Here is a 25,898-nt window from a genome sequence, read left to right on the forward strand (position 1 = left end):
CTGCTCGCAGAGTGACGTTTTACTACTTCCGGCCTTCTATGTCAGTCGTAACAATTTATGTACGCCCCTAAAACGCCCTGAAAACGATGAGGAACGCCTGCGTTTTCAGACCACCACCCCCGTCACCACCCACAAACGGCCTTTCATGTCAATCAACTACCGGAATCCACTTCCTGCTCGTAAGCCGTACGATCTACAGCATTTTGGATCGCAAAGCCTCGTACGCACATGCGCACAACTAACCGTGTGCATACGTGGTTTGGAAACATCGGATGCGTACGACCGAGCGGCCGCTTACGACCGACTCTGAATGAGGTCCTAATACTGCTTATTTTATAGATGGGGCAAGCAATACGGTCCCCATCGCCAACAATGGAGACATAGCAAAGCCTTTCTGGTGGATGCACAATGTGGCCCTGGCCGGCGGATGCACAATGTGGCCCTGGCCGGTGGATGCACAATGTGGCCCTGGCCGGTGGATGCACAATGTGGCCCTGGCCGGTGGATGCACAATGTGGCCCTGGCCGGTGGATGCACAATGTGGCCTTGGCTGGTGGATGCACAATGTGCATTAGTCAGCAGTCGCCGGCTGCAGGCGACGCAACAGAGGGCGCCGCAGAGGAGAAGAACAGCGCCTGATCTCACCAGACAGGTAAGTGATGTTAGATGCCAGCCAATTACGATTAAGGTTATTAAGTAAAGCCTTATATTGACTAATGATAGAGGAAGTAATGGTCCATACACACGGTCAGATGTGTCAGATGTACGATTGAACGATTTGAACGATTTTGCAAACGATTTGAACTACGAATGTTTTTGACTGCATTAAAATGACTGAAATCATCCAAAACTGACTGCAAACAGATCAAATGTCAGTAAACGTTATCTGACCATCGGGAACGCGCATCGTTCATCGTTCAGATATGTCAGATTGTCCGCACAGAAACAGACAAATCTCAGGTGCACACCTCCAAATTATTAATAATATATATAAATGCAATAAAATGTTGCAATCAATAGAGGTTTTTAGCATAATCATGGCCAAGGTTATGGGCCTACCCACCATATCCAGGTAACCTCTTTCGGGTAGATCCCTAACATACTAGGGTTGAAATCCAGAGCGCAGGACCCCCCAAAACTGGCCCAGCCAAGTCACCCCAGGGCACCACCATAGTTTCAAAACTGGCCCAGCCAAGCCGCCCCAGGGCACCACCATAGTTCGGCGGCTTGGCTGGGCCAGTTTTGGGGGGTCCTGCGCTCTGGATTTCAACCCTAGTATGTTAGGGACCTACCCGAAAGAGGTTACCTGGATATGGTGTGTAGGCCCATAACCTTGGCCATGATTATGCTAAAAACCTCTATTGATTGCAACATTTTATTGCATTTATATATATTATTAATAATTTGGAGTTGTGCACCTGAGATTTGTCTGTTTCTGTGCCTGCAATTTGTCTCATCAGGTAGCAACTCCCGTTATATATATAGTCAGGTTGTGCAGTCCAGAAATCTTTCCCATATATCAGATTGTCCTTCAGATATGAACGCTTGAACGATTTTTGCAATAGTTATCGTTCAGATCTGAAGAAAAATCTGACCGTGTGCGTGCACCATTATCTGACCGTGTGCGTGCACCATTATCTGACCGTGTGCGTGCACCATTATCTGACCGTGTGCGTGCACCATTATCTGACCGTGTGCGTGCACCATTATCTGACCGTGTGCGTGCACCATTAGAATCAAATAAATCAGAAAGAGATAGATGAGAGGGGAAGTTAGAAGGGGAGAGTTATTAGCAGTGGTTCTTAGTACAGGGTTACACATATATACCGCACAGTGGCCCTGATTCAGAGCCGGACGCTCTAACAGAGCGCTCGCTCTGAATCAGGGCCGTCCTTCCTCATTTTAGAGCGGCCTCCTGGCCGCTCGCATAGCTGTGGGTGAGCACCCACAGCTATAGCGAGCGGCCAAAAAGATGGTCGCGATAGTCAAGACCATCACGACCATCGGGCTTGCGACGAGACCCCTGTGGTAGGGTCTCGTCTGCCGCAAGCCCTGGAGTGCTTTTGGCTCTATCAGTGATATGAGTGATATATACAGTACATATGAGTGATATACACAGTATAGGGTGGGTATGTGAGTATTATACACAGTACAGGTGGCATATGAGTGATATATACAGCATAGGGTGGGTATGTGAGTATTATACACAGTACAGGTGGCATATGAGTGATATATACAGCATAGGGTGGGTATGTGAGTATTATACACAGTACAGGTGGCATATGAGTGATATATACAGCATAGGGTGGGTATGTGAGTATTATACACAGTACAGGTGGCATATGAGTGATATATACAGCATAGGGTGGGTATGTGAGTATTATACACAGTACAGGTGGCATATGAGTGATATATACAGCATAGGGTGGGTATGTGAGTATTATACACAGTACAGGTGGCATATGAGTGATATATACAGCATAGGGTGGGTATGTGAGTATTATACACAGTACAGGTGGCATATGAGTGATATATACAGCATAGGGTGGGTATGTGAGTATTATACACAGTACAGGTGGCATATGAGTGATATATACAGCATAGGGTGGGTATGTGAGTATTATACACAGTACAGGTGGCATATGAGTGATATATACAGCATAGGGTGGGTATGTGAGTATTATACACAGTACAGGTGGCATATGAGTGATATATACAGCATAGGGTGGGTATGTGAGTATTATACACAGTACAGGTGGCATATGAGTGATATATACAGCATAGGGTGGGTATGTGAGTATTATACACAGTACAGGTGGCATATGAGTGATATATACAGCATAGGGTGGGTATGTGAGTATTATACACAGTACAGGTGGCATATGAGTGATATATACAGCATAGGGTGGGTATGTGAGTATTATACACAGTACAGGGAGCATATTAGTGATATATACAGTACATATGAGTGATATACACAGTATAGGGTGGGTATGTGAGTATTATACACAGTACAGGAGCATATGAGTGATATATATACAGTACAGGGTGGGTATGTGAGTATTCTTCACAGTACAGAGAGCATATGAGTGATATATATAGTATAGAGTGGGTATGTGAGTATTATACACAGTACAGAGAGCATATGAGTGATATATACAGTACAGGGTGGGTATGTGAGTATTATACACAGTACAGGGAGCATATGAGTGATATATACAGTATAGGGTGGGTATGTGAGTATTATACACAGTACAGGGAGCATATGAGTGATATATACAGTATAGGGTGGGTATGAGAGTATTATACACAGTGTAGGGAGCATATGAGTGATATACACAGCATAGGGTGGGTATGTGAGTATTATACACAGTACAGGGAGCATATAAGTGATATATACAGTATAGGGTGGTATGTGAGTATTATACATAGTACAGGGAGCATATGAGTGATATATACAGTACAGGGTGGGCAAGTGAGTATTATACACAGTGTAGGTGGCATATGAGTGATATATACAGTATAGGGTGGGTGTGTGAGTATTATACCCTATATGAGTGATATATACAGTATAGGGGGGGTATGTGAGTATTATACACAGTGTAGGTGGTATATGAGTGATATATACAGTACAGGGTGGGTATGTGAGTATTCTTCACAGTACAGAGAGCATATGAGTGATATATATAGTATAGAGTGGGTATGTGAGTATTATACACAGTACAGAGAGCATATGAGTGATATATACAGTACAGGGTGGGTATGTGAGTATTATACACAGTACAGGGAGCATATGAGTGATATATACAGTATAGGGTGGGTATGTGAGTATTATACACAGTGTAGGGAGCATATGAGTGATATACACAGTATATGGTGGGTATGTGAGTATTATACACAGTGTAGGTGGCATATGAGTGATATATACAGCATAGGGTGGGTATGTGTATTATACACAGTACAGGGAGCATATGAGTGATATATACAGTATAGGGTGGGTATGTGAGTATTATACACAGTACAGTGAGTATATGAGTGATATATACAGTATAGGGTGGGTATGTGAGTATTATACACAGTACATGAGCATATGAGTGATATATACAGTATAGGGTGGGTATGTGTGTATTATACACAGTGCAGGGAGCATATGAGTGATATATACAGTATATTGTGGGTATGTGAGTATTATACACAGTACAGGAGCATATGAGTGATATATACAGTACAGGGTGGGTATGTGAGTATTATACACAGTGTAGGTGGCATATGAGTGATATTACAGTACAGGGTGGGTATGTGAGCATTATACACAGTACAGGTGGCATATGAGTGATATTACAGTACAGGGTGAGTATGTGAGTATTATACACAGTACAGGTGGCATATGAGTGATATATACAGTATAGGGTGGGTGTGTGAGTATTATACCCTATATGAGTGATATATACAGTATAGGGTGGGTATGTGAGTATTATACACAGTGTAGGTGGCATATGAGTGATATATACAGTACAGGGTGGGTATGTGAGTATTCTTCACAGTACAGAGAGCATATGAGTGATATATACAGTATAGGGTGGGTATGTGAGTATTATACACAGTACAGAGAGCATATGAGTGATATATACAGTACAGGGTGGGTATGTGAGTATTACACACAGTACAGAGAGCATATGAGTGATATATACAGTATAGGGTGGGTATGTGAGTATTATACACAGTACAGAGAGCATATGAGTGATATATATAGTATAGGGTGGGTATGTGAGTATTATACACAGTACAGAGAGCATATGAGTGATATATACAGTACAGGGTGGGTATGTGAGTATTACACACAGTACAGAGAGCATATGAGTGATATATACAGTATAGGGTGGGTATGTGAGTATTATACACAGTACAGAGAGCATATGAGTGATATATATAGTATAGGGTGGGTATGTGAGTATTATACACAGTACAGGTGGCTTATGAGTGATATATACAGTATAGGGTGGGTATGTGAGTATTTTACACAGTACAGGGAGCATATGAGTGATATATACAGTATAGGGTTGGTATGTGAGTATTATACACAGTACAGGTGACATATGAGTGATATATACAGTATAGGGTGGGTATGTGAGTATTATACACAGAACAGGGAGCATATGAGTGATATATACAGTATAGGGTGGGTATGTGAGTATTATACACAGTACAGGGAGCATATGAGTGATATATACAGTATAGGGTGGGTATGTGAGTATTATACACAGTACAGAGAGCATATGAGTGATATATACAGTATAGGGTGGGTATGTGAGTATTATACACAGTACAGAGAGCATATGAGTGATATATACAGTATAGGGTGGGTATGTGATTATTATACACAGTACATGAGCATATAAGTGATATATACAGTATAGGGTGGGTATGTGAGTATTCTACACAGTGCAGGTGACATATGAGTGATATATACAGTATAGGGTGGGTATGTGAGTATTATACACAGTACAGGGAGCATATGAGTGTATAACACTCACATACCCACCCTATACTGTATAAATCACTCATATGCTCCCTGTACTGTGTATAATACTCACATACCCACCCTATACTGTATATATCACTCATATGTCACCTGCACTGTGTAGAATACTCACATACCCACCCTATACTGTATATATCACTTATATGCTCATGTACTGTGTATAATAATCACATACCCACCCTGTACTGTATATATCACTCACATGCTCCCTGTACTGTGTATAACACTCACATACCCACCCTATACTGTATAAATCACAGTACAGGGAGCATGTGAGTGATATATACAGTACAGGGTGGGTATGTGAGTATTTTACACAGTGTAGGTGACATATGAGTGATATATACAGTATAGGGTGGGTATGTGAGTATTATACACAGTACAGGGAGCATTTGAGTGATATATACAGTATACACAGTGTAGGTGGCATATGAGTGATATATACAGTATAGGGTGGGTATGTGAGTATTATACACAGTACAGGGAGCATATGAGTGATATATACAGTATAGGGTGGGTATGTGAGTATTATTCACAGTACAGGGAGCATATGAGTGATATATACAGTATAGGGTGGGTGTATTATACATAGTACAGGTGACATATGAGTGATATATACAGTATAGGGTGGGTATGTGAGTATTATACACAGTACAGGGAGCATATGAGTGATATATACAGTACAGGGTGGGTATATGAGTATTATACACAGTACAGGGAGCATATGAGTGATATATACAGTACAGGGTGGGTATGTGAGTATTATACACAGTACAGGTGACATATGAGTGATATATACAGTATAGGGTGGGTATGTGAGTATTATACACAGTACAGAGAGCATATGAGTGATATATACAGTACAGGGTGGGTATGTGAGTATTATACACAGTACAGGGAGCATATGAGTGATATATACAGTACAGGGTGGGTATGTGAGTATTATACACAGTACAGGTGACATATGAGTGATATATACAGTATAGGGTGGGTATGTGAGTATTATACACAGTACAGAGAGCATATGAGTGATATATACAGTACAGGGTGGAAGCTATAGGTGGGTATGTGAGTATTATACACAGTACAGGAAGCATGTGAGTGATATATACAGTATAGGGTGGGTATGTGAGTATTATACACAGTGCAGGGAGCATATGAGTGATATATACAGTATAGGGTGGGTATGTGAGTATTATACACAGTACAGAGAGCATATGAGAGATATATACAGTACAGGGTGGGTATGTGAGTAGTATACACAGTACAGGGAGCATATGAGTGATATATACAGTACAGGGTGGAAGCTATAGGTGGGTATGTGAGTATTATACACAGTACAGGGAGCATGTGAGTGATATATACAGTATAGGGTGGGTATGTGAGTATTATACACAGTACAGGGAGCATATGAGTGATATATACAGTACAGGGTGGAAGCTATAGGTGGGTATGTGAGTATTATACACAGTACAGGGAGCATGTGAGTGATATATACAGTATAGGGTGGGTATGTGAGTATTATACACAGTACAGGGAGCATATGAGTGATATATACAGTACAGGGTGGGTATGTGAGTATTATACACAGTACAGGTGGCATATGAGAATATATACAGTACAGGGTGGGTATGTGAGTATTATACACAGTGTAGGTGGCATATGAGTGATATATACAGTACAGGGTGGGTATGTGAGTATTATACACAGTACAGGGAGCATGTGAGTGATATATACAGTATAGGGTGGGTATGTGAGTATTATACACCGTACAGGGAGCATATGAGTGATATATACAGTACATAGTGGGTATGTGAGTGTTATACACAGTACAGGGAGCATGTGAGTGATATATACAGTACAGGGTGGGTATGTGAGTATTATACACAGTACAGGGAGCATATGAGTGATATATACAGTACAGGGTGGGTATGTGAGTATTATACACAGTACAGGGAGCATGTGAGTGATATATACAGTACAGGGTGGGTATGTGAGTATTATACACAGTACAGGGAGCATGTGAGTGATATATACAGTACAGGGTGGGTATGTGAGTATTATACACAGTACAGGGAGCATATGAGTGATATATACAGTACAGGGTGGAAGCTATAGGTGGGTATGTGTCACATACACTGTGGGACGCCGGGATATAATGTATATTCCTGGTGCAGGTAGTTCTCTATAATTGCATCACACTCACCACTCCGTGTACCAGGAACTCAAAGAGTTTGCTCTTAGTTGCCCTGCGAGCTCCTCCAGCGCCTTCATCAGCCGCCATGGCCCGAAGTTCTCTCTGCCTGCCGAGTACTAATTACCTATTACACTCTGTAGTATCTGTGCCCTGTATATATATGTGTATATGATGAGCAGCTTCCCCCTAATAACCCAGTGTGTAAGTAATTGGTGTCATGTAGTAATGGCTGGTATTATGTTCTCTTGCCCCCACCTTATTTTTACCCCAGGTACCCACTCCGGAGTATCACCCCAGGAGTGCTGTAGTACCCTTTCCAGAGCATTACCCAAGGAATACTGCTAATATCTTCTCCGCAGTATCATTCTAATAACACTGCTAGTATCCCCTCAGGGGTATCACCCCAGGAATACTGCTAGTAGCCCCTCAGGGGTATCACCCCAGGAATACTGCTAGTAGCCCCTCAGGGGTATCACCCCAGGAATACTGCTAGTAGCCCCTCAGGGGTATCACCCCAGGAATACTGCTAGTAGCCCCTCTAGAGTATCACCTGTAGGAATAATGCTATTATTATACACAGTGCAGGTGGTAGTAACAGCCCAGGAACACTGCTAGTACCCCCTGTGTAGTATCAGCCCGGGAACACTGCTAGTACCCCCTGTGTAGTATCAGCCCAGGAACACTGCTAGTATCCCCTGTGTAGTATCAGCCCGGGAACACTGCTAGTACCCCCTGTGTAGTATCAGCCTGGGAACACTGCTAGTACCCCCTGTGTAGTATCAGCCTGGGAACACTGCTAGTATCCCCTGTGTAGTATCAGCCTGGGAACACTGCTAGTACCCAATGTGTAGTATCAGCCTGGGAACACTGCTAGTACCCCCTGTGTAGTATCAGCCTGGGAACACTGCTAGTATCCCCTGTGTAGTATCAGCCTGGGAACACTGCTAGTACCCAATGTGTAGTATCAGCCTGGGAACACTGCTAGTACCCCCTGTGTAGTATCAGCCTGGGAACACTGCTAGTATCCACTGTGTAGTATCAGCCTGGGAACACTGCTAGTACCCCCTGTGTAGTATCAGCCCGGGAACACTGCTAGTACCCAATGTGTAGTATCAGCCTGGGAACACTGCTAGTACCCCCTGTGTAGTATCAGCCTGGGAACACTGCTAGTATCCCCTGTGTAGTATCAGCCTGGGAACACTGCTAGTATCCCCTGTGTAGTATCAGCCTGGGAATACTGCTAGTACCCAATGTGTAGTATCAGCCTGGGAACACTGCTAGTACCCAATGTGTAGTATCAGCCTGGGAACACTGCTAGTACCCCCTGTGTAGTATCAGCCTGGGAACACTGCTAGTACCCCCTGTTTAGTATCAGCCTGGGAACACTGCTAGTACCCAATGTGTAGTATCAGCCCGGGAACACTGCTAGTACCCAATGTGTAGTAACAGCCCAGGAACACTGCTAGTACCCCCTGTGTAGTATCAGCCTGATAACACTGCTAGTACCCAATGTGTAGTATCAGCCCAGGAACACTGCTAGTACCCCCTGTGTAGTAACAGCCCAGGAACACTGCTAGTACCCCCTGTGTAGTAACAGCCTGGGAACACTGCTAGTACCCCCTGTTTAGTATCAGCCTGGGAACACTGCTAGTACCCCCTGTGTAGTAACAGCCTGGGAACACTGCTAGTACCCAATGTGTAGTATCAGCCCAGGAACACTGCTAGTACCCAATGTGTAGTATCAGCCCGGGAACACTGCTAGTACCCCCTGTGTAGTATCAGCCCGGGAACACTGCTAGTACCCACTGTGTAGTATCAGCCCGGGAACACTGCTAGTACCCCCTGTGTAGTAACAGCCCAGGAACACTGCTAGTACCCAATGTGTAGTATCAGCCTGGGAACACTGCTAGTACCCAATGTGTAGTATCAGCCCGGGAACACTGCTAGTACCCAATGTGTAGTATCAGCCTGGGAACACTGCTAGTACCCAATGTGTAGTATCAGCCTGATAACACTGCTAGTACCCAATGTGTAGTATCAGCCCAGGAACACTGCTAGTACCCCCTGTGTAGTAACAGCTCGAGGCTTCTGCTAGTACCCCGTGTAGTAACAGCTCGAGGCTCCTGCTAGTACCCCATGTGTAGTAACAGTCCGAGACTCCTGCTAGTACCCCCTGTGTAGTAACAGCCCGAGACTCCTGCTAGTACCCCCTGTGTAGTAACAGGCCGAGACTCCTGCTAATACCCCCTGTGTAGTAACAGCCCGAGACTACTGCTAGTACCCCCTATGTAGAGACAGCCGGAGACTCCTGCTAATACCCCCTGTGTCCTAACAGCCCGAGACTCCTGCTAGTACCCCCTGTGTAGTAACAGCCCGAGACTCCTGCTAGTACCCCCTGTGTAGTAACAGCCCGAGACTCCTGCTAGTACCCCCTGTGTAGTAACAGCCCCAGACTCCTGCTAGTACCCCCTGTGTAGTAACAGCCCCAGACTCCTGCTAGTACCCCCTGTGTAGTAACAGCCCGAGACTCCTGCTAGTACCCCCTGTGTAGTAACAGCCCGAGACTACTGCTAGTACCCCCTGTGTAGTAACAGCCCGAGACTACTGCTAGTACCCCCTGTGTAGTAACAGCCCCAGACTCCTGCTAGCACCCCCTCCGGAGAAGGAGTAAGACCTGAGCCCCCCAGCACAGACCCCTACTCACGCCTGAGAAAGTTTAGCATTGTCTGTCTCCTGGGCACTGTGAGCAGGCTGCAGTCTCTGTGCCTCCTCCCGCTCTCTTATCTCCCTCTCTGCCTCTCACACACTTTCTGTCTCTTTGTTACCCTCTCTCTGTCCTGCGGCTGTGCCTGGGCTATGTGCAGAGAGTGGGGGTCCGCCAGGGCTGTGCGGAGGGCCCACTCTCCACCCTCCAGCTGCTGAATTCCTTCCACTGATAAGACAGGAATAGCAGCAGCCTGCAGCCCTGCTCTCTCCTTCTCCCAGCTGTCTCAGTCTGTCTCTCTCCTGCCTGGGAATGTCTGTCTGTTTGTGCAGCTGTCCCTGCTCATCATGTCTCACACTGTCTGTCTCACAGCACTCTACAGTCAGAAGTCTCTCCCGGCCATAGATTATTATGTATAGAAGATATATGATCATTGTACAGACGCAGGGCCTGGCACAGCCGGACGCTACCAGAGCCATCGCCGCTGCCCGCAACTGTGTACACGGACGCAGCATCGGACGCAGGATCTCGTGCAAACAGCGGCTTCCCGAGTCAGTCTACAGTTACTCAGAATGGCCGCCGTACCGGAGACGCCGGAGCCATGTGTTCAGCGTACGGGATCGCAGACGCAGGATGCGATACGCACCCGACACACCTGTATTTTTACCCTTAACTTCCCGTCGCCTCTCCCAAACGCTCCCTGCCTGTCTATCACACTGCGATGCATGCGCAGCGCCATTCAAGCTGCTCGTATTATGAAAACATCGGCATTGCGATCAACTCCGAATCAGGCCCATAGTACATACTAGTGAGGCACTCCTGCATACATCATACATACTAGTGATGAGGCACTCTTACATACTAGTGAGGCACTCTTACTAGTAATGAGGCACTCCAGCATGCATCGTACATGCTAGTGAGGCACTCCTGCAAACATCGTACATACTAGTGATGAGGCACTCTTACATACTAGTGAGGCATGATTACTAGTAATGAGGCACTCCAGCATGCATCATACATACTAGTGAGGCACTCCTGCATGCATCGTACATACTAGTGATGAGGCACTCCTGCATGCATAGCACATACTAGTGATGAGGCACTCCTGCATACATAGTACATACTAGTGAGGCACTCCTGCATACATCGTACATACTAGTGATGAGGCACTCTTACATACTAGTGAGGCATGATTACTAGTAATGAGGCACTCCAGCATGCATCGTACATACTAGTGAGGCACTCCTGCATGCATCGTACATACTAGTGATGAGGCACTCCTGCATGCATCGTACATACTAGTGAGGCACTCCTGCATGCATAGCACATACTAGTGATGAGGCACTCCTGCATACATCATACATACTAGTGATGAGGCACTCCTGCATACATCATGCATACTAGTGATGAGGCACTCCTGCATACATCATGCATACTAGTGATGAGGCACTCTTACATACTAGTGAGGCACTCTTACTAGTAATGAGGCACTCCAGCATGCATCGTACATACTAGTGAGGCACTCCTGCATGCATCGTACATACTAGTGATGAGGCACTCCTCCATGCATAGCACATACTAGTGATGAGGCACTCCTCCATGCATAGCACATACTAGTGATGAGGCACTCCTGCATACATAGTACATACTAGTGAGGCACTCCTGCATACATCATACATACTAGTGATGAGGCACTCTTACATACTAGTGAGGCACTCTTACTAGTAATGAGGCACTCCAGCATGCATCGTACATAATAGTGAGGCACTCCTGCATGCATCGTACATACTAGTGATGAGGCACTCCTCCATGCATAGCACATACTAGTGAGGCACTCCTGCATGCATCGTACATACTAGTGATGAGGCACTCTTACATACTAGTGAGGCATGATTACTAGTAATGAGGCACTCCAGCATGCATCGTACATACTAGTGAGGCACTCCTGCATGCATCGTACATACTAGTGATGAGGCACTCCTCCATGCATAGCACATAATAGTGAGGCACTCCTGCATGCATCGTACATACTAGTGATGAGGCACTCTTACATACTAGTGAGGCATGATTACTTGTAATGAGGCACTCCAGCATGCATCGTACATACTAGTAAGGCACTCCTGCATGCATCGTACATACTAGTGATGAGGCACTCCTGCATGCATCGCACATACTAGTGATGAGGCACTCCTGCATGCATAGCACATACTAGTGATGAGGCACTCCTGCATGCATAGCACATACTAGTGAGGAGGCACTCCTGCATACATCATACATACTAGTGATGAGGCACTCTTACATACTAGTGAGGCACTCTTACTAGTAATGAGGCACTCCAGCATGCATCGTACATACTAGTGAGGCACTCCTGCATGCATCGTACATACTAGTGATGAGGCACTCCTGCATGCATAGCACATACTAGTGATGAGGCACTCCTGCATACATAGTACATACTAGTGATGAGGCACTCCTGCATACACCATACATACTAGTGATGAGGCACTCTTACATACTAGTGAGGCACTCTTACTAGTAATGAGGCACTCCAGCATGCATCGTACATAATAGTGAGGCACTCCTGCATGCATCGTACATACTAGTGATGAGGCACTCCTGCATGCATCGTAGATACTAGTGATGAGGCACTCCTGCATACATAGTACATATTAGTGATGAGGCACTCCTGCATACATAGTACATACTAGTGATGAGGCACTCCTGCATACATAGTACATACTAGTGATGAGGCACTCCTGCATACATACTAGTAATGAGGCACTCCTGCATACATAGTACATACTAGTGATGAGGCACTCCTGCATACATAGTACATATTAGTGATGAGGCACTCCTGCATACATAGTACATACTAGTGATGAGGCTCTCCTGCATACATAGTACATACTAGTGATGAGGCACTCCTGCATGCATCGTACATACTAGTGATGAGGCACTCCTGCATGCATCGTACATACTAGTGATGAGGCACTCCTGCATGCATCGTACATACTAGTGATGAGGCACTCCTGCATGCATCGTACATACTAGTGATGAGGCACTCCTGCATGCATCGTACATACTAGTGATGAGGCACTCATGCATACATAGCACATACTAGTGAGGCACTCCTGCATACATCATACATACTAGTGATGAGGCACTCTTACATACTAGTGAGGCACTCTTACTAGTAATGAGGCACTCCAGCATGCATCGTACATACTAGTGAGGCATTCCTGCATGCATCGTACATGCTAGTGATGAGGCACTCCTGCATGCATCGTACATAATAGTGAGGCACTCCTGCATGCATCGTACATACTAGTGATGAGGCACTCTTACATACTAGTGAGGCATGATTACTTGTAATGAGGCACTCCAGCATGCATCGCACATACTAGTGATGAGGCACTCCTGCATGCATAGCACATACTAGTGATGAGGCACTCCTGCATGCATAGCACATACTAGTGATGAGGCACTCCTGCATGCATAGCACATACTAGTGATGAGGCACTCTTACATACTAGTGAGGCACTCTTACTAGTAATGAGGCACTCCAGCATGCATCGTACATACTAGTGAGGCACTCCTGCATGCATCGTACATACTAGTGATGAGGCACTCCTGCATGCATAGCACATACTAGTGATGAGGCACTCCTGCATACATAGTACATACTAGTGATGAGGCACTCCTGCATACACCATACATACTAGTGATGAGGCACTCTTACATACTAGTGAGGCACTCTTACTAGTAATGAGGCACTCCAGCATGCATCGTACATAATAGTGAGGCACTCCTGCATGCATCGTACATACTAGTGATGAGGCACTCCTGCATGCATCGTAGATACTAGTGATGAGGCACTCCTGCATACATAGTACATATTAGTGATGAGGCACTCCTGCATACATAGTACATACTAGTGATGAGGCACTCCTGCATACATACTAGTAATGAGGCACTCCTGCATACATAGTACATACTAGTGATGAGGCACTCCTGCATACATAGTACATATTAGTGATGAGGCACTCCTGCATACATAGTACATACTAGTGATGAGGCACTCCTGCATACATAGTACATACTAGTGATGAGGCACTCCTGCATGCATCGTACATACTAGTGATGAGGCACTCCTGCATGCATCGTACATACTAGTGATGAGGCACTCCTGCATGCATCGTACATACTAGTGATGAGGCACTCCTGCATGCATCGTACATACTAGTGATGAGGCACTCCTGCATGCATCGTACATACTAGTGATGAGGCACTCATGCATACATAGTACATACTAGTGAGTTACTCCTACATGCATATTACATACTAGTGAGACACCTCACCAGGGACAATAGATACTATTGTCACTATAGTGAGGCATTCGACAGGTCACAGTTCATAATAACGAGGCACACATACGAGTGAGGCTCTCCACCAAATACTGTACATAAGTGAGGCACTTCACAAGATATAGTACAAACTAGTGAGACACTTCGCCACAAGACACAATACCTACCAGTCACAGCTCATACTCATGAGGCACTCAGCAAGTCACCTTCATAATACTGAGGCACTCAGCAAGTCACCTTCATAATACTGAGGCACTCCTGAAGATACAATACATACTAGGAAGCACTACACGAGACACTGTACATAACTGTGGTACTCCGCAAAACTCCACCAGGCGCAGCAGATACTAGCGAGGCGCTCCGCCAGGCGCAGAAGATACTAGGGAGGCGCTCCGCCAGGCGCAGAAGATACTAGGGAGGCGCTCCGCCAGGCGCAGAAGATACTAGCGAGGCGCTCCGACAGGCGCAGCAGATACTAGGGAGGCACTCCTGCATGCATCGTACATACTAGTGATGAGGCACTCCTGCATGCATCGTACATACTAGTGAGGCACTCCTGCATGCATAGCACATACTAGTGATGAGGCACTCCTGCATACATCATACATACTAGTGATGAGGCACTCTTACATACTAGTGAGGCACTTACTAGTGATGAGGCACTCCTGCATACATAGTACATACTAGTGAGGCACTCCTGCATACACCATACATACTAGTGATGAGGCACTCTTACGTACTAGTGAGGCATGATTACTAGTAATGAGGCACTCCTGCATGCATCGTACATACTAGTGAGGCACTCCTGCATGCATAGCACATACTAGTGAAGAGGCACTCCTGCATACATCATACATACTAGTGATGAGGCACTCTTACATACTAGTGAGGCACTTTTACTAGTGATGAGGCACTCCTGCATACATAGTACATACTAGTGAGGCACTCCTGCATGCATCGTACATACTAGTGATGAGGCACTCCTGCATGCATAGCACATACTAGTGATGAGGCACTCCTGCATACATAGTACATACTAGTGAGGCACTCCTGCATACACCATACATACTAGTGATGAGGCACTCTTACATACTAGTGAGGCACTCTTACTAGTAATGAGGCACTCCAGCATGCATCGTACATAATAGTGAGGCACTCCTGCATGCATCGTACATACTAGTGATGAGGCACTCTTACATACTAGTGAGGCATGATTACTTGTAATGAGGCACTCCAGCATGCATCGTACATACTAGTAAGGCACTCCTGCATGCATCGTACATACTAGTGATGAGGTACTCCTGCATGCATAGCACATACTAGTGATGAGGCACTCCTGCATGCATAGTACATACTAGTGAGGCACTCCTGCATACATCATACATACTAGTGATGAGGCACTCCTGCATACATAGTACATATTAGTGATGAGGCACTCCTGCATACATAGTACATACTAGTGATGAGGCACTCCTGCATGCATCGTACATACTAGTGATGAGGCACTCCTGCATACATACTAGTAATGAGGCACTCCTGCATACATAGTACATACTAGTGATGAGGCACTCCTGCATACATAGTACATATTAGTGATGAGGCACTCCTGCATACATAGTACATATTAGTGATGAGGCACTCCTGCATACATAGTACATACTAGTGATGAGGCACTCCTGCATACATAGTACATACTAGTGATGAGGCACTCCTGCATACATAGTACATACTAGTGATGAGGCACTCCTGCATGCATCGTACATACTAGTGATGAGGCACTCCTGCATGCATCGTACATACTAGTGATGAGGCACTCCTGCATGCATCGTACATACTAGTGATGAGGCACTCCTGCATGCATCGTACATACTAGTGATGAGGCACTCCTGCATGCATCGTACATACTAGTGATGAGGCACTCCTGCATACATAGTACATACTAGTAATGAGGCACTCCTGCATGCATCGTACATACTAGTGATGAGGCACTCCTGCATACATAGTACATACTAGTGATGAGGCACTCCTGCATACATAGTACATACTAGTGATGAGGCACTCCTGCATGCATTGTACATACTAGTGATGAGGCACTCCTGCATACATACTAGTAATGAGGCACTCCTGCATACATAGTACATACTAGTGATGAGGCACTCCTGCATACATAGTACATACTAGTGATGAGGCACTCCTGCATACATAGTACATACTAGTGATGAGGCACTCCTGCATACATAGTACATACTAGTGATGAGGCACTCCTGCATACATAGTACATACTAGTGATGAGGCACTCCTGCATACATAGTACATACTAGTGATGAGGCACTCCTGCATGCATCGTACATACTAGTGATGAGGCACTCCTGCATGCATCGTACATACTAGTGATGAGGCACTCCTGCATGCATCGTACATACTAGTGATGAGGCACTCCTGCATGCATCGTACATACTAGTGATGAGGCACTCCTGCATGCATCGTACATACTAGTGATGAGGCACTCCTGCATGCATCGTACATACTAGTGATGAGGCACTCCTGCATGCATCGTACATACTAGTGATGAGGCACTCCTGCATGCATCGTACATACTAGTGATGAGGCACTCCTGCATGCATCGTACATACTAGTGATGAGGCACTCCTGCATGCATCGTACATACTAGTGATGAGGCACTCCTGCATGCATAGTACATACTAGTGATGAGGCACTCCTGCATGCATCGTACATACTAGTGATGAGGCACTCCTGCATGCATCGTACATACTAGTGATGAGGCACTCCTGCATACATAGTACATACTAGTGATGAGGCACTCCTGCATGCATTGTACATACTAGTGATGAGGCACTCCTGCATACATACTAGTAATGAGGCACTCCTGCATACATAGTACATACTAGTGATGAGGCACTCCTGCATACATAGTACATATTAGTGATGAGGCACTCCTGCATACATAGTACATACTAGTGATGAGGCACTCCTGCATACATAGTACATACTAGTGATGAGGCACTCCTGCATACATAGTACATACTAGTGATGAGGCACTCCTGCATGCATCGTACATACTAGTGATGAGGCACTCCTGCATGCATCGTACATACTAGTGATGAGGCACTCCTGCATGCATCGTACATACTAGTGATGAGGCACTCCTGCATGCATCATACATACTAGTAATGAGGCACTCCTGCATGCATCGTACATACTAGTGATGAGGCACTCCTGCATACATAGTACATACTAGTGATGAGGCACTCCTGCATGCATCGTACATACTAGTGATGAGGCACTCCTGCATACATAGTACATACTAGTGAGTTACTCCTACATGCATATTACATACTAGTGAGACACCTCACCAGGGACAATAGATACTATTGTCACTATAGTGAGGCATTCGACAGGTCACAGTTCATAATAACGAGGCACACATACGAGTGAGGCTCTCCACCAAATACTGTACATAAGTGAGGCACTTCACAAGATATAGTACAAACTAGTGAGACACTTCGCCACAAGACACAATACCTACCAGTCACAGCTCATACTCATGAGGCACTCAGCAAGTCACCTTCATAATACTGAGGCACTCAGCAAGTCACCTTCATAATACTGAGGCACTTAGCAAGTCACCTTCATAATACTGAGGCACTTAGCAAGTCACCTTCATAATACTGAGGCACTCCTGAAGATACAATACATACTAGGAAGCACTACACGAGACACTGTACTTAACTGTGGTACTCCGCAAAACTCCACCAGGCGCAGCAGATACTAGCGAGGCGCTCCGCCAGGCGCAGAAGATACTAGGGAGGCGCTCCGCCAGGCGCAGAAGATACTAGCGAGGCGCTCCGCCAGGCGCAGCAGATACTAGGGAGGCGCTCCGCCAGGCGCAGCAGATACTAGGGAGGCGCTCCGCCAGGCGCAGCAGATACTAGCGAGGCGCTCCGCCAGGCGCAGCAGATACTAGCGAGGCGCTCCGCCAGGCGCAGCAGATACTAGCGAGGCGCTCCGCCAGGCGCAGCAGATACTAGCGAGGCGCTCCGCCAGGCGCAGCAGATACTAGCGAGGCGCTCCGCCAGGCGCAGCAGATACTAGCGAGGCGCTCCGCCAGGCGCAGCAGATACTAGCGAGGCGCTCCGCCAGGCGCAGCAGATACTAGCGAGGCGCTCCGCCAGGCGCAGCAGATACTAGCGAGGCGCTCCGCCAGGCGCAGCAGATACTAGCGAGGCGCTCCGCCAGGCGCAGCAGATACTAGCGAGGCGCTCCGCCAGGCGCAGCAGATACTAGCGAGGCGCTCCGCCAGGCGCAGCAGATACTAGCGAGGCGCTCCGCCAGGCGCAGCAGATACTAGCGAGGCGCTCCACCAGGCGCAGCAGATACTAGGGAGGCGCTCTGCCAGGCGCAGCAGATACTAGGGAGATATACGGGGTATGATGGAAATTTAAGCAAATGTTGGAGAGAAACGATGAACGAGCTAAAGAGAAATGAGGGAAAGTGAGAGAAACGCTGCCGCTATACAGGACGCTCACAATGATCACATCTAAGGGGGAGATTTATCAAACCTTCTAAAGAGTGGTGATGTTGTCCATAGCAACCAATAAGCTTATACCTAACATTTTATAGAATGGACTAGATAAATGACAACTGGGAGATGATTGGTTGCTATGGGTAATTTCTCACTTGATACCTCTCCCCCTATGTTGGACACTTGACACCTCTCCCCCTATGTTGGACACTTGATACCTCTCCCCCTATGTTGGACACTTGACACCTCTCCCCCTATGTTGGACACTTGATACCTCTCCCCCTATGTTGGTCACTTGATACCTCTCCCCCTATGTTGGACACTTGATACCTCTCCCCCTATGTTGGACACTTGACACCTTTCCCCCTATGTTGGACACTTGACACCTCTCCCCCTATGTTGGACACTTGATACCTCTCCCCCTATGTTGGACACTTGACACCTTTCCCCCTATGTTGGACACTTGATACCTCTCCCCCTATGTTGGACACTAGGTAACGTGGTTAATTCACAAACATGGCTGCGAAATCTGAGACAAGATTCTGTGGTAAGACATCAGGCAGCGCACGTGGTCTTCACCAGTATGGAAAATAGATTGCAAGCTCCACAGGGCTGGAATGTGTAATAATTGTGTTTCTTTTATGAAGCTTTTGTTACTAGGATTGAAACCTCTGCCGCGTTTTCTATCTGCGACAGACATAACACGATCTCGTGCTCGCAGAGGGCGTGATTCAGAGCTGGGCGTTATTGCAGCCGCTATTGCGATTTTTTGGTCAGTCGCGGCAGCTGTAATTTGCTACTTTCAGCCTCCTCCTTCTGTAGTAGTGTGCGCAGGACAGCGCAAACTGTGAGACGCGCACTTTCAATACCCCTGGACGGTGCACTTACGTCGGTGGTTCTAAACAATCCCCTATTAGCGCAACATCGCCTTCACCATCCACACCTATGGCTGGCGCAGTATCTCCTCTAGTCTGGCTAAACATGGCCTCTGTAGCTTCGGCACTGCGTCTGGTCGCATAGACACACCCCCGACACTCCCATAACACACCCGAGACATTTTTTGCGTTCACCCATGGTTTTGCCTCGCCACCCATAATGCCGCTGCTGCCGTACGCAATAGCGTATACTCATTAGAATGTAGGCACCGTTGGGATTTCTGCATTTTTTGTGCGTGTGTAGTTACAAATAATCGCTTAACTCCGCCAACATCGGCGCTACATGCACCTGTGACTCAGCCCAGAGAGCGGTTCCTGTTTGTTACCCAAGAACACTGCGGAATAGAGGAGAAATACTTAGAAAGAATTAAATATACTTAACGCTACAAATCTCATTACACAAAGGCTGCGAACTGGATCGCAATCACGACCATTGTCAGACTCCGTGGAGCAATTCATTACCTTAGCGCATGTATCTATATCTCCCTGTGAATGCGTCCACAGAGTCTGCGCATTGCCAGAGTTGTACAGGAGACGCACAGGAATGTAGCGTTTCTGGGTAGTGACAGGAAGATGGCTTACTGTATGCACAGAGATTATGCGGTATGTGAGAGTCGCAGGCGTGGCGATGGGAGCTGCGTACACAGACGCTCAACATCTCACAAAGGAGGTCATACTGCTCCTGCCATATAGCTAGTACCTGACCCTAACCTCTCCAAACCTAAAACTGACCCTAACCTCTCTCAAACCCAAGCCTCACCCTATCCTTTCCCAAACCCAAGCCTGACCCTAACCTCTCCCAAACCTAACCCTATCCTCTCCCAAACCTAAGCCTCATCCTAACCTCTCCCAAACCCAAGCCTGACCCTATCCTCTCCCAAACCCAATCCTGACCCTATCCTCTCCCAAACCTAAGCCTGATCCTAACCTCTCCCAAACCTAAGCCTGATCCTAACCTCTCCCAAACCTAAGCCTGACCCTATCCTCTCCCAAACCCAAGCCTGACCCTATCCTCTCCCAAACCCAAGCCTGACCCTATCCTCTCCCAAACCCAAGCCTGGCCCTATCCTCTCCCAAACCTAAGCCTGGCCCTATCCTCTCCCAAACCTAAGCCTGACCCTATCCTCTCCCAAACCCAAGCCTGGCCCTATTCTCTCCCAAACTCAAGCCTGATCCTATCCTCTCCCAAACCTAAGCCTGACCCTATCCTCTCCCAAACCTAAGCCTCATCCTAACCTATCCCAAACCTAAGCCTCATCCTAACCTTTCCCAAACCTAAGCCTCACCCTAACTTCTCCCAAACCTAAGCCTGACCCTATCCTCTCCCAAAGCTAAGTCTGACCCTATCCTCTCCCACACCTAAGCCTCATCCTAACCTCTCCCAAACCTAAGCCTCATCCTAACCTCTCCCAAACCTAAGCCTGACCCTATCCTCTCCCAAACCTAAGCCTCATCCTAACCTCTCCCAAACCTAAGCCTGACCCTATCCTCTCCCAAGCATAAGCCTCATCCTAACCTATCCCAAACCCAAGCCTCACGATATGCGTTAGATATGAGATAGATAGTTATGAGAGAAATAGATAGATATGAGAGAAACAGATGTGAGAGAGATGAAATAGATATGAGAGAAATAGATAGATATGAGAGAAAGATAGATGTGAGAGATATGAGATAGATAGATATGAGATAGAGATAAATATGAGAGATAGATAAGAGATAGATGGATGATAGATAGATATGAGAGAAACAGATATGAGATAGAGATGAAAAAGATATGAGAGAAATAGATGTGGGAGACAGATGTGAGATAGATAGAGAGATATATATGAGATAGATAGAGATGACAGAGAGATATGAGATAGAAATTAGATAGACAGATAGATACAGATGAGATAGAGATATGAGATAAATAGATATGAGATAGATAGAGATGAGATAGAGATAGATAGAGATAGATATGAGATAGAGAGATATGAGATAGAGAGATAGATAGATGTGAGATAGATAGATATGAGATAAATAGATATGAGATAGATAGAGAGATATGAGATAGAGAGATATGAGATAGACAGAGATATGAGATAGACAGATAGGAGATAGATAGAGATGAGATAGATAGATATGAGATAGATAAATATGGGATAATGAGATAGATATAGATAGATATGAGAGAGAGATAGATAGAATAGAGATAGAGAAATAGATAGAGATATGAGATAGATGTGAGATAGATGTGAGATAGATGTGAGATAGATGTGAGATAGAGCTGAGATATGAGATAGATGGATAGATATGAGATAGATAGATGGATAGATATGAGATAGATAGATGTGAGATAGATAGATAGATATGAGATAGATAGAAATGAGATAGATAGATATGAGATAGATAGAAATGAGATAGATAGAAATGAGATAGATAGATATGAGATAGAGAGAGATAGATAGATATGAGATAAATAGAGATAGGAGATAGACAGATAGATATGAGATAGATAGAGAGATATGATATAGATCGATGTGAGATAGAGAGATGTGAGATAGAGAGATGTGAGATAGAGATATAAGATAGATATGAGATATAAGATAGATATGAGATAGAGAGATATGAGATAGATAGAGAGATATGAGATAGAGATATAAAATAGATATGAGATATAAGATAGATATGAGATAGAGAGATATGAGAGAGAGAGATATGAGATAGAGAGATATGAGATAGAGAGATATGAGATAGAGAGATATGAGAGAGAGAGATATGAGAGAGAGAGATATGAGATAGATATGAGATAGAGAGATATAAGATAGATACGAGATAGATATGAGATAGATAGAGAGATATAAGATAGATAGATATGAGATAGAGAGATATAAGATAGATATGAGATAGAGAGATATGAGATAGATATGAGATAGAGATATAAGATAGATATATATGAGATAGATAGAGAGATATAAGATAGATATGAGATAGATAGATAGAGAGATATGAGATATAAGATAGATATGAGATAGAGAGATATGAGATAGAGAGATATGAGATAGAGAGATATGAGAGAGAGAGATATGAGATAGAGAGATATGAGATAGAGAGATATGAGATAGAGAGATATGAGATAGATAGATATGAGATAGATAGATATGAGATAGAGAGATATAAGATAGATATGAGATAGAGAGATACAAGATAGATAGATATGAGATAGATATGAGATAGATAGAGAGATATAAGATAGATATGAGATAGATAGATAGAGAGATATGAGATAGAGATATAAAATAGATATGAGATAGATAGAGAGATATAAGATAGATATGAGATAGATAGATAGATAGATAGATAGATAGATAGATAGATAGATAGATATGAGATAGAGAGATAAAATAGATATGAGATAGATAGAGAGATATAAGATAGATATGAGATAGATAGATAGATAGATAGATAGATAGATATCAGATAGAGATATAAAATAGATATGAGATAGAGAGATATAAGATAGATATGAGATAGATAGATAGATAGATAGATAGATAGATAGATATGAGAGAGATAGATATGAGATAGAGAGATATAAGATAGATAGAGAGATATAAGATAGATATCGGTATCATACCCTCTCCTCCATTACCCTGGTGCACAATACACTGGTCACTTAGCTCCCCCTAGTGGCAGCTGTGGTAATGTCAGTGTTTATACATAGACACAGGGATGTTACAGGGGTACTGTATCTCATCCCTCTATTAAGCTACATGTAAGTAGATAAAGGGTGAGAACCGTCACTGCTGAACCTTCGCTATGTTGTGAATCTATAAAAAATAGTTACATAAACGCATTTATTTATCCCATTGTCGTTAGATATGTTCAAATCTTAAGCAAAGTTTGTGCACTGGTATTCCTCTAAGGGCTCCATCCAAGTAGGAGAAGGGGGCGAGTTGCTATTGTAATGGTGTACAATTCGACCCCTCGTTTGTAAACAAAAATGTGCAAGTCCAGTGGTACCGCAATTGCGGCATATAATCGCACCCACTCGCCCCGAAAGCCCAGAGAGCCTGATTCCCCCCCTCTCTCCCTCTCTACATATATATTTATGTCCTGATGAAAATGTATTAAGCATTGAAACGTTGACTGCAACGACGCTGATTGTAAATACTTTTCTGTATGGAGTGCCGCACCTACCGTATGTGATTATATATATATATTCCAAGCAAAACAAGAGGTGCACTCAGAGACTTGCAAGAAGTGACCTCTATATCAGGGTGTTTATTGGGTGGTCAATGTATCCCCTTCCCCAGGAAGGTGCGAGAATGAATCCTTTAGTCGAGCTGAATCGAATCGCCCCCTATATGGGACAGTTCCACCATTTTAACTGTCCGCTTACATCTTCAGCAGGGGTTCCCAAACTTTGTCCTCAAGGTACCCTAACAGTCCATGTTTTAAGGATATCCCTGCTGAGCACAGCTGGTATAATCAAACTGACAGAGGTACTGATTAATTCACCTGTCTTTAAGTATCTTGAAAACCTGGACTGTTAGGGTGCCTTGAGGACCGAATTTGGGAACAGATGATCTAGTGTAAAAAACTATTTTTTCAGATTTTGAATGCATGGAGACCCCCACCCCATTTCTTAACCAGTACTAGTGCCCTCAGCCTAGTGCAGATCACCTTAAAAAATCAGGGGGAGGGGGGGAGATGGAGCATTAGGCTTTATCAGAACCATAGGAGGGAAGAGCCACAGGGCGGTGTCCCCCACCATAGTTTCAGACTGTCACAGGCTAGCTGGCTTCCCCAAGGGAGGGGGTCGGTCCTGCAGAAATACATGTGGGCCTCACCGCCTGGGTATAAGCAGCCGTAGTGTGAAGCGGATTCTGGGTAATAGGTGTAAGTGATATATGACATTTGTCAGTCTATACAGTAGCAGGATCCTGTCCCCGTATAGGTCTATGGTCGGTGGCTGCTGCAGAGGTGCCCAATGTATGCTTGTGGGACACAGATTAATGATGCACGACGCAGTTATCAGACAATAATACATTATTGTGTCAGACAAACCACTGGTCCCTGTTCCCGGAGCTAAACCAAACGCCGGCCGTCAGTATGTGCTATCGCTGTGTGCAGGAGCAGAGGCCTGTCCTCATGGCCGCACAAGGGGAAAATGATCTGCACATGTGCACAAAGTCTCTGCCCATTGGCCCAGTCACATGTAATCCTGACTGGCTGGCTCTGTGCAGTCTCCGCCTCTCCCAGACTGTCAGGGAAGTGTAAACGCTCTTTCACGAGCTACTACCGCGTTATATTTTATTATAATTTGTACAATAGTGACACTGTCTATAATAATTATAATTATTATTATTAAGTCGCCCACAGCCATCGGCCCACAGTATACCCAGGTACCGAGCCTGCCAGACTCGCCTGGACCCCTAGATAAGAGACATACTGAGCCCCGCGATTCCACCCACAGCGCTCATACAGCCACGTGAAGCAATTTCTACCCTAAGTAGATGGAGGACACCGTGTTCGCACTACATATAACACACACCGCACTAGCACAGCGCATAGCAGAGCTCTATAGTAATCACACAGGAACCAAAACCACGTGTCAGAAAATACAGGGCC

General features: G+C 45.2%; 1 protein-coding gene across 6 annotated transcripts in view; it reads right to left on the minus strand.

The window, feature by feature from the left end:
* Positions 1–25,898, minus strand: part of SMARCD3 (SWI/SNF related BAF chromatin remodeling complex subunit D3) — a 137,279-nt gene that overhangs the window by 100,225 nt on the left and 11,156 nt on the right. For 2 of the 6 annotated variants that reach the window (XM_088460769.1, XM_088460765.1), the window contains exon 1: positions 7,749–10,660. The exons of 1 other annotated variant lie outside the window; for it this stretch is intronic. In XM_088460769.1, the coding sequence (XP_088316895.1) occupies positions 7,749–7,826 (78 nt within the window). In that variant the 5' untranslated portion in view covers positions 7,827–10,660. Of the gene's footprint in view, positions 1–7,748; positions 10,661–25,898 lie in introns of those variants that run through there. 3 more of the 6 variants (XM_088460770.1, XM_088460767.1, XM_088460766.1) reach the window with 2 other exon arrangements.

This window comes from Taudactylus pleione, unplaced genomic scaffold (genome assembly GCF_031769625.1).
Source record: "Taudactylus pleione unplaced genomic scaffold, aTauple2 ptg000978l, whole genome shotgun sequence".
NCBI lineage: Eukaryota > Metazoa > Chordata > Amphibia > Anura > Myobatrachidae > Taudactylus > Taudactylus pleione.